At 37.9% G+C, this 14,526-nt stretch overlaps 1 protein-coding gene across 4 annotated transcripts in view; it reads right to left on the bottom strand.

The window, feature by feature from the left end:
* Positions 1-472: 472 nt before the first annotated feature.
* Positions 473-14,526, bottom strand: part of asb7 (ankyrin repeat and SOCS box containing 7) — a 31,920-nt gene continuing 17,866 nt past the window's right edge. For all 4 annotated transcript variants that reach the window (XM_062963506.1, XM_016996917.2, XM_008119343.3 and 1 more), the window contains exon 6: positions 473-4,793. In XM_062963506.1, coding sequence (XP_062819576.1) covers positions 4,654-4,793 — 140 coding nt within the window. In that variant the 3' untranslated portion in view covers positions 473-4,653. The remainder of the gene's footprint in view (positions 4,794-14,526) is intronic.

Genomic DNA, 14,526 nt, shown 5'->3' with positions numbered 1-14,526 from the left:
ATATTTGGATAATAAGGAGGGATTAAGGAAAATCCTATTAAACAGCAAATTAGGTTATGATTTTACAAATTAAGCACCAAAACATCATGTTATACAACAAATTTGACAGAAAAAGCAGTTCAATACGTAGTAATGTTATGTTGTAATTACTGTATTTACGAATTTAGCACCAAAATATCATGATATATTGAAAACATTGACTACAAAAATGGCTTGGATTATCCAGAAGCTTGGGTAAGCGAGGCTTGGATAAGTGAGACTCTACTGTATATGGAAATGACAAATGTCAACACTAATGACATATCCAGGTTTAAAAACTGTTGTCTACATGTCAAGTATTAAATCTGCCGGTACATGCAAATGAAAATGTTGCCATGGCAGCTACTGAGACAGTAGTTGCCACCTGTTGTAAATGTAAAATATCCCACTTTTCAAAGAAGAAAAACAGAGAGAGAGAGAGATGAAGCATATGTAAAAGGATTTGGTAAATCATTTTAATTCAAAAAAGAAGAAGACCCAACGCAAAACTTTACATTACAAAAGTAAGAACAAAATATGTTACGATATTGCTAACACAGAAAGAGCTGTGTGGAAGCTAGAATGGCAGGCGAAACGGTACATCATCCTTCCCAGACACTAAACCAAACTTAAAGAGTTAGGGTTAGAATTTCAAGTTTCTGTCGTCTGCCCTGCAGAAAAGCCTGGCAAATGTGCTATAAATTCACAAGAAAAGTCTCCTCCTGAAGCACCACGTTGCAAGGAGCAGCAATTTGTCAGCACAATCCTTGGTGATGTCTATTTTCAACCATCTGAACCTGATACAGAATAAATGCTGGCTTCCCACAAATCAGAACTTGACCTGAGGATGGGCTCCGTTCTTTTCCCTCTTCTCTACCCGTTGATTTTTTTCTTCTCTCCATTACTAGCCTTAACAATGGCTTACCATTGCACTGCATTACTGATATCCGTGATTAATGCACTACATTGGATTCCTATCTCTACTACTATTAGAAAGAGAGTGGGTGAATATTCTGGCACATTTGTGTTGGTGTAAATCTAATAATAAGCCCTTGTTAAGACCAGTAAAAGGCCAGAGAAAGAAGAAATGGGGGAATTCATGGTGGGACAAAGGTCAAATGGCATGTTCTTGTGCCTCGCTCCCAATTCATAAACCACGATCTGCAGGGAACCAGAATGGCCTTATTCTTCTTTGTCCATGTGAAGTACCAAAATACTTACAGAATACTGTATCATCATGCTTTCCCCAAAAGGGAAAAGTTGTTCCTAGCATGAGGAATGAATTAAGCAAAAGGAGAGAGGGAATAAAACAAGGGGGAGAAAATCCAAACAGAAGCCTTTGGACCTAGCAAATATGGTCTCTAATATTGTAAATAGATTAGAAATATGGCAATTAAATAATCTAACAAAAAAACCCACACACTCTTACTCTGCTGTACATTTATAAACAGAAATATTTACAAAACTCTGGTTTTGTTTCCAAAAGAATGAGGTTTGTGGTTTGCTAATCATCATCGTCTTGCCCATTTCTTTGGTGCGTTTGCCAATTTCTGTATTTTAAAAAAAACAACTTAAAAGGTTAACAAACAATCAAGAAGTGGCAACAGATCTTGGTTCTCCTTTTGGAGTCTAAGCCCCAAATATCTGAAGGGAAAGTTCCATAATTCTGTAAATCTAAACAATAAATAAATCAACATTACACAACTCTAATTTTGATACCTAAACGTTTCTGCTCCAAGAGGTAAAAAATCTACCTTGCTGCATAATCTGCCATAAAGGTAATTTTATATGACGGTATGCGCCTGGTAAATTCTGCCTTTTGGTCCCAATTCAGCATCTCATGTAAACTATTAAATCCCCTTTGCAGCTCATTTGCTTACAGAATTGGAACCCAAGGCATTCCTTTCTTCCATTTCCTTAAACTTGCCAATACAGTTTGATTGGAAGAAATGTTCTGAAAATGGCTTTCAGGGATTTCTATTGACTTCCTATGAGTGGACTGATGATTAAAAAGCACGGGGGAAACCAAAACCAAAACCTCAAATAAATAAATAAATGGAATTACACAGTTCATTAAATAGCGCTTTTGTAATCAGCAAGAGATTTATAATTCTTTTTTAAGTCACAGCAGCAAGACAGAGTAAGATTCACTTTACAATGGGTCCCTGAACTAGTAGAGTCAACTAGGTTGTCAAGAATAATAAAATAATAAAAATATGGTGGCCAAATTGGTTCAGACCTGCAACTCCATTGTGTGAACACACTACACTTCAGCATGACCAACCTCCTCTTGTCTGGAGGCTTTGTATCAGTGGTTCTCCACCTGTGAGTCCCCAGGTGCTTTGGCCTACAACTCCCAGAAATCCCAGCAGTTTCCCAGCAGTTCGGATTTCTGGAAGTTGAAGGCCAAAACATCTGGGGACCTACAGGTTGAGAACCACTGCTTTAGATATAAGAGAACCTAAAAAATTTGAAGAAATAAACTATCGGAGGACTTTTCAAACATCTCCCTGAAAATAAAAATGTAGCTTTTTAGAGAATAGGGACCTCACTTTATCCTTGCAAAACCCTAGCAGTTGTTCTGGAATAATAAATAAAGCACATGTGGCCTTTCCTGTGGCTCCAGAATGGGAGAAAGACCTGGCTATGCTACTATTTTTCACAAAACAACGTGATTTCTTTTGGCCACTTCTCAAAGGAGAATGGATGCCTGCTGAGGGTTTTACGCCAGCCATCTGTTATTTTCTGCTGTTGCTTCCTTGAACCAAACCCAAGATTCAACAGAAGTAATTCATTTGTGGCCACCGTAGTTCTTTGCAATCTATTTGTCAGCTAACAGAAACAAAGCTTATGAAAATAAATGGTTTATTTTCTCTTGACCTACCAAATAAGCAGAATTGATCCCCAGTTACTTGCCTCCTGACACCTCCTTTGAGAAAGAGGGTCTGGTATATGCTTGACAAATGGTAACAGTTCTCCAACATTGTCTTCCAACTTGACCGGATCGACAGAGGACAACCTCCAGAGACCGGCTCCTGTGATGCTTTTAACTGATGGCGCTGCCTCTATTTAAAATGCCCACAATAGCCAATGTTACAATTTACAATGTACTACTTTCAAGTACGAATTGGGCTTCTACAACATTAGATTTGTGATCAGGTGATGATTTCATTTGGCTGTGACCTTTGTCAAGTTGCATCAGAAGATACCACCGATGCTACTTTTGTCATGTTTATGGCCAACCACTCTATGTGTCAAAACACAAAGAAATGTGAATCATACACACAGCATTCACAATTCAAGCTTTGCAAATTTGCCCATCGGTAAAGCGGGAAGATGCCCATGCCATTCACATTTCCCAATATTTTGAGCTGTGAGCCTTTTTCATATGGTCCATTTCAACAAAGCAGGAGCTTGCGTTTGCAAAGGTTCCGTATGAGGCTGAAAACATGACAGAAGAGCAATATCATGGAGCAAACGGCCAACTCAGACTCTTTACACCATGAATTGGTCTCTTGCATAGGAAAACAGAAGGCAAAAGGGAGGTTCAAGAAATTCAAATCCAATCCTTTTGATATTCCGAAGGGGAAAACAAAAGCAACAGCAATAAAGCAGCAATTCCAAGAGTAATAAAACATCACATTGAGGCCAGGGGTAGGAATGTGTGACAAAAAAAATCACATGTGTGGTAAATATAAAGTGAAGAAAAAATTATTATTGCACATGAGGCACGATATGAGAAACAGGATGTGTAGGCTTTGAAATTCGGTTTCAAATTCTGTTAATGCTTTTATAGGGGAAAAAAGAGACCACAGAGGCATCTCAGCAGTGTAAAAACTCAATTGCAAACAGTATCCTGGCATCAAAGGGAGGGATAAGACATATGGGCATCCAAAAGACAATAATTATGTTAACAATGCAACATGTATTTTTTGTAAACAAAAAAGAAAAAGAAAAAAAGAATTAAGGTGGCAATGTTTTCAAAGAGTTGCCACGCTGAGTGAATGCTGACATCTGAGTTACAAGCCTGAGCAATGATTCTGAGAAAAATTCTGTATTGGGGAAAATGGTGTCCATTCAGTGAACTGTTGAAACTCTTGACAGGTGTCAATATGGGCCCTTGGTATGGAAGCCATACAAGGGCCTAATCCACCAAAAGGAGCATCTCTGAAATGTCGCATTAGTCTAGGATTAATTTAGATATCTCATAGTATTAGGGATACTACCTGGGAAGGGGGAAAGGTTTCCTTACAAGCGATGTTACTTCCTTCATTCCAAAGATGCAAGTTTGGATGCTTTAAAAACAAACCAAAGCTCCTGCAAACAAACAAACCAGGAAGAAAAGGGACACAAAAACCCCACCACAGCAGGGTTGTTTAAAAGAGCTTAAGTCGTGTAAACCTGGACCAAGAACTTATAATTTCAAAATTTTAAAAAAAAGATCTTCTAGCATTTGGTATAAAACACCTCCTCCTCTAAAGGAATTGTATACCTGCCTTCTGACTTCTTGGGAAAACAAAAAACAAAAAATCAGAAATTGCATAGGATATACGTTGTGCAAGGTGACCAGCCTTTGAAAGGTATCTGGAACAGAAACCAATCGTGCGTATTTTGTCCAGCTGTTTTGTAAAACTGTCAGATATCGTCAAATTTGTGTTTTAAGTAGTCTTTCATGACCTTGGCAATCGGTAGTTCATCAAGTAGTTTGAGGTTTTGAAGGCCTATACACTGGCGGATTTTGATGCGGCATAGATCTTGCAAGTTCCGGGGCTGCCCTAAAAAGAGACAAAAGGATGAACGTATCATTGAAAGGCCAGGATCAAAAAAGCAGAACTGAAACTAACAAGAACAAGGCCCACCGCAATGAAATGGAACAGCTAGTTGTTTAGTCTTAGTGGGGGAAATGATAATTTTCTGTTAATCTGTTTTAAGTCAAGCAATTAAGCAGATCCTTCATTGTCCCACAATCAGACAGCCATATAAATGTGGATACCCATGAGTTTAAAGGGAAAATTCTGCAGGTAAACTGTGTAATTCTACACTAAACTAAGCGGGTCACACTTGACAAAAAATAACACACAACCCCTTAACAATTTAAACTAACCGCAAAATGAAAGTACAGCATCAAACTTATAAAACCTTCCTTTCAAGTAGCAGTGCATGATTTCACTCATACACTTTACAGAGTATTCCTGAGGCTTTGTATAGTTTTTGCATTCACCTCTAAACACTGACAATCCCAAACAGAGTTTATGAATGTTCAAATACAGATCTGCATTGCCTAACATTGTAAACATAACAACACTGAAAAAGGACAATGTTCAATAAAGTGTATTTGCATTTTCAGACCGGTCAGAACAGACAATATTCACAGCTGAAAATCACAAGTTGGACATTTACGCTAAACTACAGGGGGGAAAAAACCACCCGGTCTTGCTTACAGATCACAGAACAGCATTCCAAATTCAATTCACACTTAGGGCAGAATTCCTGAGGAGCTGATTATTAAGTGTCTTGACATTTTCGCCTGATAAGCCGAAGCGCATTTCCTGGGAATGTGCTAATAATGGGCATTTCCAATGTTAAGCACCACTTGCCACATCGATGGGCTCTTGGTGTCTACAGCACTTACTCATTCTTGATTGCCTCTGAATGAAAAAGGGAGGGGAAAAGGATTACACAGACCCACACCAGCGAACCTTCATTTGACAAATGGGAAATGTTATTAGTAATTTGGCAAAAAGCAAGGCAAGGAAAGAAGGTGACGAATCGCATTTTGCTTAATGATTAAGAAGCAGAGAGGCTTTGCCAAGTTTGGAAATATCTTTGGATCTCTTAGAATAGACAATGAAAAGGTTTAAAAAGCCAGGGCCTTTTCTCCAAAAATAAAATGACATCAAAACCCATTCCATCAACTCTTCTCTGCCTGGCTACAATGCTGGGATTTTTCTGAAGCATCAAATTTAAGGAAGACTTTTATTAGTAAATTTCATTTCAATATAAAAGCGTACTGCTATATGCTATCCATTGGTTTCCTGCAGCCAGCAGTTTTAATGCGTTATTTAATATCTAAGTAATAATTATACAGATACAGTAGAGCCTCACTTATCCAAGCCTCGCTTATCCAAGCGTCGGGATTATCCAAGCCATTTTTGTAGTCAATGTTTTCAATATATCATGGTATTTTGGTGCTAAATTCGTAAATACAGTAATTACAACATAACATTACTGCGTATTGAGCTACTTTTTCTGTGCAATTTGTTGTATAACATGATATTTTGGTGCTTAATTTGTAAAATCATAACCTAATTTGATGTTTAATAGGCTATTTCCTTTAGCAGCCCCGGTGGCAAAGTGCATTAAAGCACTGAGCTGCAGACCGAAAGGTCCCAGGTTCAAGCCCCGGGAGCGGCGTGAGCGGCCGCTGTTAGCTCCAGCTCAGGAAGGTAACGGCGCTCCATGCAGTCATGCCGGCCACATGACCTTGGAGGTGTCTACGGACAGCGCCAGCTCTTCGGCTTAGAAATGGAGATGAGCACCAACCCCCAGAGTCAGACATGACTGGACTTAACGTCAGGGGAAACCTTTACCTTACTAGGCTTTTCCTTAATTCCTCCTTATTATCCAAGATATTCGCTTATCCAAGCTTCTGCCGGCCCGTTTAGCTTGGATAAGTGAGACTCTACTGTATGTATTTATTTATCATATTTATATCATTATAGTCATTATATCCCAAATCACGTATAAATATATCATATATTTATGGCTATCCCATCCAGAAACTGAAGTTTATTAATACTAATGTTAATTCAAAGATACAGAATGTGTAAGAGATACCAAGCTACATGCTCTATCTAGACAACCTATAGATTTTCAGTAGTAAAGGGATGAAGATGTGTTGAAGAAATCTTGGCCACATCGCTAATACACATCATGCTTTTTGGAAAGTTTCTTGAAAAAAGGCAGTTGAAACTTATTAGGCAACTGATTTGTTTGCAGTTCCTATGAAATTTTGTTACCATTACTGTCCCTGTTATTAGCATATTAGAATATAAAAAATATGTGTGCACTGAACCATAAAAGCCATAGATATCACAATCTCAGTTGCCCATGTGGCCAATAAGGAGGATTTGAGAACTTCAGATTTTGGTATTCCATCAACTAAACCTGTAATCTATATATATAAAAGAGTGATGGCATCACAGCAATTCACAAAACAACAAAAGTACAGGCCCCCCAACCTCAAAATTTGACAACACAACCCATCATCCATGCCTCAAGGTTGATACAACAAAAAGAAAAGAAAAATAAAGTCCTAATTAGAGGGAGAGCAATAATTTTTTTTATCCAATTGCTGCCAGTTTAGAGGGCTAATCTCTGCCCACTTGGTTGCCTAGCAACCATGGGACAGCCAGGTTTCAGTTAGGGGACAGGCAGATTTAGGCCTCACTTAGACTTCTTCCACAGATTATCTAATTTGCACTGGATTATATGGCAGTGTAGACTCAAGGCCCTTCAACACAGCTATATAACCCATTTATAATCTTATATTATCTGCTTTGAACTGGATTATCTTGACTCCGCACTGCCATATAATCCACTTCAGTGTGCATTTTATACAGCTGTGAAGAAGGGGCCTTATATAATCCAGTTCTGAGCAGATAATATAAGATTAGAAATATACAGTAGAGTCTCACTTATCCAACGTAAACAGGCCGGCAGGATAAGTGAATATGTTGGATAATAAGAAGGGATTCAGGAAGAGCCAATTAAACATCAAATTAGGTAATCATTATACAAATTAAGCACCAAAACATCATATTCTACAACAAATTTGACAGAAAAAGTAGTTCCATGCGCAGTAATGCTATGTAGTATTTACAGTAGAGTCTCACTTATCCAACACTCGCTTATCCAACGTTCTGGATTATCCAACGCATTTTTGTAGTCAATGCTTTCAATATATCGTGATATTTTGGTGCTAAATTCATAAATACAGTAATTACTATATAGCATTACTGTGTACTGAACTACTTTTTCTGACAAATTTGTTGTCTAACATGATGTTTTGGTGCTTAATTTGTAAAATCATAACTTAATTTGATGTTTAATAGGGTTATCCTTAATTCCTCATTATCCAACATATTCGCTTATCCAACATTCTGCCGGCCCGTTTATGTTGGATAAGTGAGACTCTACTGTACTGTATTTACAAATTTACCACTAAAATATCACAATGAATTTAAAACACTGACTACAAAAACATTGATTATGAAAAGGCAGACTGCGTTGGATAATCCAGAACATTGTATAAGCGAATGTTGGATAAGTGAGATTCTTCTTTAATATGAAATAATTACTGGGATAGAATAATGCAGAACAATATAATCTCTAAAACCAGGACAGTAAATAAACAGGGGAATTCCACACAGGAAACAATCAGGGCCAGCTAACACCTCCCAACAAAGTATTCCCATCATCAAAGTCTGGCAAATCCTGTTTTCTCAGGGCCACAGACAGTAGAAGCACATAAAATATCGCAAACAACACCACTCTGAAAACAAGGGAATTCCAGACAGGAAACAATCAGGGCCAGCTAACACCTCCCAACAAAAAATTCACTCAGGGAGGAAACAGCCAGGCTTTAAAGCTGCAAGGCCATTACATCCTAATCATTTTTCCTAATTGCAGCATTCATACTTGCCTCCAACAAACAAAAAAAACCAATCAGAAATATTGTATATTCACAACCTTTAGGAAATAATATCCCCTGATGGCACAGCATGTTAAAGCGCTGAGCTGCTGAATTTCTGGACTGAAAGGCCACAGGTTTGAATTGGGGGAGCGGAGAGAGCCCCCACTGTTAGCTCCAGCTTCTGCCAACCCAGAAGTTTGAAAACATGCAAATGTGAGTGCATCAATAGGTACTGCTCCGGCGGGAAGGTAACGCCGCTCCATGTAGTCATCCCACATGACCTTGGAGGAGTCTACGGACAACGCCGGCTCTTCGGCTTAGAAATGGAGATGAGCACCAACCTCCAGTGTCAGACACGACTGGACTTAATGTCAGGGGAAAACCTTTACCCTTGACCTTAACAACCACCAATTCCTCAATACTTTATTTCCCATACCACCAGACTTCGCCACAGCAACCCCACAACCTCGAAAATTGACAACACAACCCATCATTCACGCCTCTAGGTTGATACAACAAAAAGAAAAGAAAAATAAAGTCCTAATTAGAGGGAGAGGAATAATTGTTTTTATCCAATTGCTGCCAGTTACAAGGCTAAGCTCCTCCAACTTGGTCTCCTAGCAACCCAATAAAAAAATAATAAAAAACACTAAAAAAGAATTAAAAACACTAAAAAATGAATACAATAAAATACTATAACAGAAAATAACTAAAATAATACAACAAAATAATAAAATATAATAAAAAGATAACTTACAATAAAATTTATTAAAAAAAATACAAATAACGTCAAATAAAAATTACACAACCATTTTTAACCAATACCACCACCACTTTGCCACAGCAACGCGTGGCTGGGCACAGCTAGTAATATTATAATATAAATATAAATATGTCCCCTTTATCCAAAATGCTTGTGAGCAGAGGGATTTTTCTGTATTTTAGATTTCTGACCCCAGAATACACACACACACATATACAGAGGTAGCCCCCAAATTATGAACAAGATTCTGTAGGTTTGTTCTTAAGTTGAATTTGTTTGTAAGTTGGAACAGGTACATTTTAAAGTGTAACTCCTATCTATCTATCTATCTATCTATCTATCTATCTATCTATCTATCTATCTATATACATTTTAGCTTTGGATGGCATAGGGAAAGGTTAATACCTCGTGGAGTTTCCTTTGCTGTCTGTACCCCTCTTCAGAAGATTTCCCCTGACTTTCTGTCCCTGTGAAAATTCTATTTAGAAAAATGAAGCTTGTTGTGGAAACAAGGATTAGAGAGAAAGCTCTTCCAGGAGTGAATTTCCCTTCTAAGGGGTAGATTCCTCTCACTTCCTGTTATCTTACCCTTGTTCTTAACTATGAGCCGTTTGTAAGTCAGGTGTTTGTATGTGGGGATGGTGGGGAAAGGGGGCTAGTCACATGTCACTTTCTTGCTGAGCCACTCCGAGAGCCTTGCTCCACCACTGAAAGAAACTCCATGGGCAAAAGGAAAGATGGGTCAGAAGCACAGCTTGGGTTACATAAAGCCCATGTAAAAAGGCGATATCCCAGACGCTTCCTCAGCTGTCAGCACGCTTTCGCAAAGTACCTGAGAAAGAAGAGCAAGTCTTCCCCCATGCCACCTGGAAGACATTTTCATTTTTTTTCTGTGCTGGACACAGGGGGCAGCCAATGAAGTTGATCATGGTTTCAGCAATATCTAGGGTGCCCACTACTAAAAACTCAGTGGGTGCTAGATATTGGACTAGACTCCTTTTCCAAAAATACAAGAGGGCTGCTGATGGGATTAAAAAAAACCCAAATTGCAGCAGTTCATATTTTTGGATAAAAGCAGCAACCTATACAAACCAGGGTGTGTAGCCGCTAATTTCAATCAATCCTGACTAAAACAAATCCATACATTATCAGGATTGGGGGCGGAGGTGTATCGAATGAACATTAAATTATTACTTTAATTAGAAACATGATTTCCTTAGGCCTAATGTGTATGTTAAAGAGTTGGTAACATACTTTGGTTTCAGGTCAGAAGATTCTTGAAATGAAAGAAAGGACTGAGTACTGTCTACCAATGCCAGAAGAAGTATCAAAACATGATTTTAAAAACTGTTAAGATGCACATGCAGTCCTGTGACTTCTTATTCATGGAGGCTTTCAAAAGATCTGAAGGACAATTTTGCCCTCCGAAAGGATGATCTGAAGACGTCTGAGGACACAGAAGCAGCTGCCATGCCCACACATGGCCTGGGGCCCACCCTTTGCCCACTCCTGATATAGGAGGACCACAGTATACACCCACATACATACTTACACATTTGAGGTTTTTGCAGAAAAGAATGTAAATTGGTTTTCAAATGAGCCTGCAGTTTTAATAAAAACCATATGGGAGAGTTGCAAGCATAAGAATAATTCACCTTTATGTTCCTACACTTCACCTTGAAATCAATGTTCTCACAATAATCAGTTTAAAAATATCCTTAATGACAACCAGCTTTCTACTTTCAAAGTTTTTCTGTTGCTCACCAAAAGTAGTGGAAACAAAAACCGCACCAACTTAACAGACACATATAACAGAAATCCTAGTTAAGGTAGGATTGTTAATTGCAAAATTGCAGTGTTTAGTTAACTAAATCTTTTACCTATATGAACGGATGCCTCAGAGTATACAGTTGCCAACACCTGCATGAATTTAGTGTATTTCTGCCCATTTTCTAACACAAACACAGGCATCTTGTCACGAATCTAAAGTATCATTAATCCCTCTCCTTTGAGTCATAACTGCAACAAGAAGTCAGAAAGATTCTAAGAGTGGTTTACAAATCGTAAGGATAAAACACTTTAAGGATCTTTTTAGATTTAGATGTCCTCCCTTTCTATATTTTCCTTCTAAACAAACATTGTTAAAACTAACAAAACTGAAAATAATTTTGGGAGCAGAGATAGCTGAAGAATTTATGGCTTTATTTCCAGTTTAAAAAATTCCAGCCTAGAAAATGACCTAATTATTCAGTTTTGTCCACCATTTGTAACCAGTGAGCAACTATATGCAGCATAAAAGCTAGATTTTCAAGGATTACACCAATTATAGTGGAAGTAAAAGCAGTGGTATTCCAAAACCAGTCATAGACTAGAAGGAGTACCAATGTAAGCTAGTGCTCTTTACAGAATGCAATCTACACAAAAAAAACCCCACTATATAGCATGTTAATCAATATATAATACTTAAAATATTTAAGTTAACAAGATGCTTTTCCTAAATGCTCAAGCAGAACCAAAAGTTAACCATACACAAAACCAGCATGCCCAATGATCTATTACTAAGAAAAAATGGACAAGTCCTTTGGCAGAGGGAGAGTGGTCAGCAATGCAATACAGTGCATTTGAGTAAAATGCATTCTGGAATCCTATTGATCCCAGCCATTTTTGAAGCATGCAATTCAATGAGAAATGAACCTTGAGATCTACCCTGTTTTCCCTAAAATAAGACATCCCCAGAAAATAAGATCTAGTAGAGGTTTTGCTGAATTGCTAAATATAAGGTCTCCCCCGAAAGTAAGACCTAGCAAAGTTTTTGTTTGGAAGCATGCCCATCGAACAGAACACCAGAGCATGCAGGATCAGTACATAGTGTTGTACATGGAAATATTGGTAGTAACAAGAAATTCTTGATTCACAGTTTGTCTGGTTATGCTGGTTTGTAATGACAACTACTGTACAGTATATAATAAATGTTCATTTTTTTTGTTCAACAATAAATGTGAATTCTTCTTCATGGAGAAATAAGACATCCCCTGAAAATAAGACCTAGAGCATCTTTGAGAGCAAAAATTAATATAAGACACTGTCTTATTTTCGGGGAAACACGGTATCCATGATAAGATCAGCTACAAGAGATGGACTTGCTTAGAGAAAATAACAGCTTGGGACAAAACGTTTTAAGGCCCTGCCTCTGGCCATTATCTTAGTTTGATAGCAATGGAATACCTAAGATGACAAGGAGTTTAGTAAGTAAGCAAAGGCAAAGTGTCCCAGACTTAAAGGGTTACTTTCTTAAAACTCTTCAAAGGTTTTAGGCAGCGCAAAAATGTCATCAACACATCTGCTCCAAAACCAACCAAAACCAAATTAAGTAAGCACATTAGGAGCTACTAAAGTACTACATGAGTGTAATTTCTGAGTTTCCCAGAACTCTCCATCAGATGACTAAAAAAGGGCTGGGAAGAGATTAAGGAGCAGGTGGGAAGAAGAAAGGCAGAGGAGTCCAATAATTTGGCCAGATACGGTGGCCAGGAAGTGAGCTCTTAAAATCTGTACTAAGATGCAATTCTGAGTGGGAGTGCTATTGGCTGACATGCAACAAAACACAGAAGAGATACCAAAGCAAGGACGGGTCTTCATTTCGAGCAGGAAAAGACTTTGCTGCAATTTGTAAAGTTGGTTTTCGGTTTAGGCTGAAAACAAAGGCTGCAGAAGAAGCACAGCACAGAAGTATCGATTTTGGAGACTGTAAATGTATGCACATTTTTGTGGATGTTGAGTTTGTCCTAATAAAGGTATTGCCTGCTTGTGGGTTTCTATTTGTTTGTTTTGTTTTGTTCATGGACCAACATGACTATGTTTGTTTAGATTCGCTATAGTCTCGCCATGGAAACACAACAGTGTTAAGTAACCTGCAAAAAGACACCATTGTGCAAAGGTAAACTGAACTACAGCTATAATATGGGAATCGTTTAGAGCACCAAAGTAATTATATACTTTCATATACATGCAGTTTCTCTACTCTATTATAACCTGATTTGATTGCTATTTGGTAAAAATCATCATCTTTTTAACTGCATAAAATGACTTACTGAAATGTAATTTTTCCACTTACCAGGAAAAACTACCTCTTGCAATCCTTACAATATTCTTGTGGCTTATGATATAACAGCACTCTACTCAAGAAAATTCCAGTCAACTTGGCTCATTGCTACCAAGCTAGTATTTAACCGTAACATACATTTTTGTTTTTGTCAAATTTTGTTACATAGTGTTATTTGAACCACTCTGTAAAAGGCTCTGGAAGCAGTAACTTTTTAAAAAATCAGAAAGATCTGAAGTTGCAGAAAATTCAAATAATCTACATAATCTATTTTAAAAAATATATACATAAAGATAGTTCCTAGGGCTTCTTTTAGAAGATTCCTAGGAAAATATTTAAGCAAATGAGAGAAATGTCTTTCTGCTAGTGATCAGATGAAATGATACCTGAAATCAAAGCAGTTTTATCTCTATTTTGGAAGAAAAAACTGTTTGGATGTAAAGCAAGGGTGGGAACACATGTGGCTCTTCGATCTCTAAAAGAATTGATCATGCTGGCTAATGATACGTAGCGCTGTATTGGGGAAAGGAGGTAAAATGTCCCATTCACACAATTATAGTTACCTTCCAGTTACCATAAACACCAATGGAAAGCTCTTGGTTTAGAACCAAAGCTGTTTCAAAAACAGTCCCTTGCATGGGAAAAATATGCCTTCTTTTCCGCAATGACCAATAAATAGAGAGACGAACTAAGCAGCTGACACCGGGTTCTTTCCAAAGCTACAAATGTATGCTGAGAACAAAATCTAGGGCACATGGATCAAAAATAAATATTTCTTTCAGCACTTGGTAACCTCTTAGGAAGAGGGAGAAGAGTGTGAATTCATGTTCAAATAGAGGACGTGTGTGAAAAATGATACACGTTGGTGCATGGATGACAATTCTTGGATAAAAGGACTGCATCTGAAAATCCTGTTGTGGGAGAGACATTAGCATTTGGGAATCAGAC

The sequence above is a fragment of the Anolis carolinensis genome, unplaced genomic scaffold (genome assembly GCF_035594765.1).
Source record: "Anolis carolinensis isolate JA03-04 unplaced genomic scaffold, rAnoCar3.1.pri scaffold_11, whole genome shotgun sequence".
NCBI lineage: Eukaryota > Metazoa > Chordata > Lepidosauria > Squamata > Dactyloidae > Anolis > Anolis carolinensis.
The sequence above is the reverse complement of the archived record's forward strand: the minus strand, read 5'-3'. Positions and strand labels throughout refer to the sequence as shown.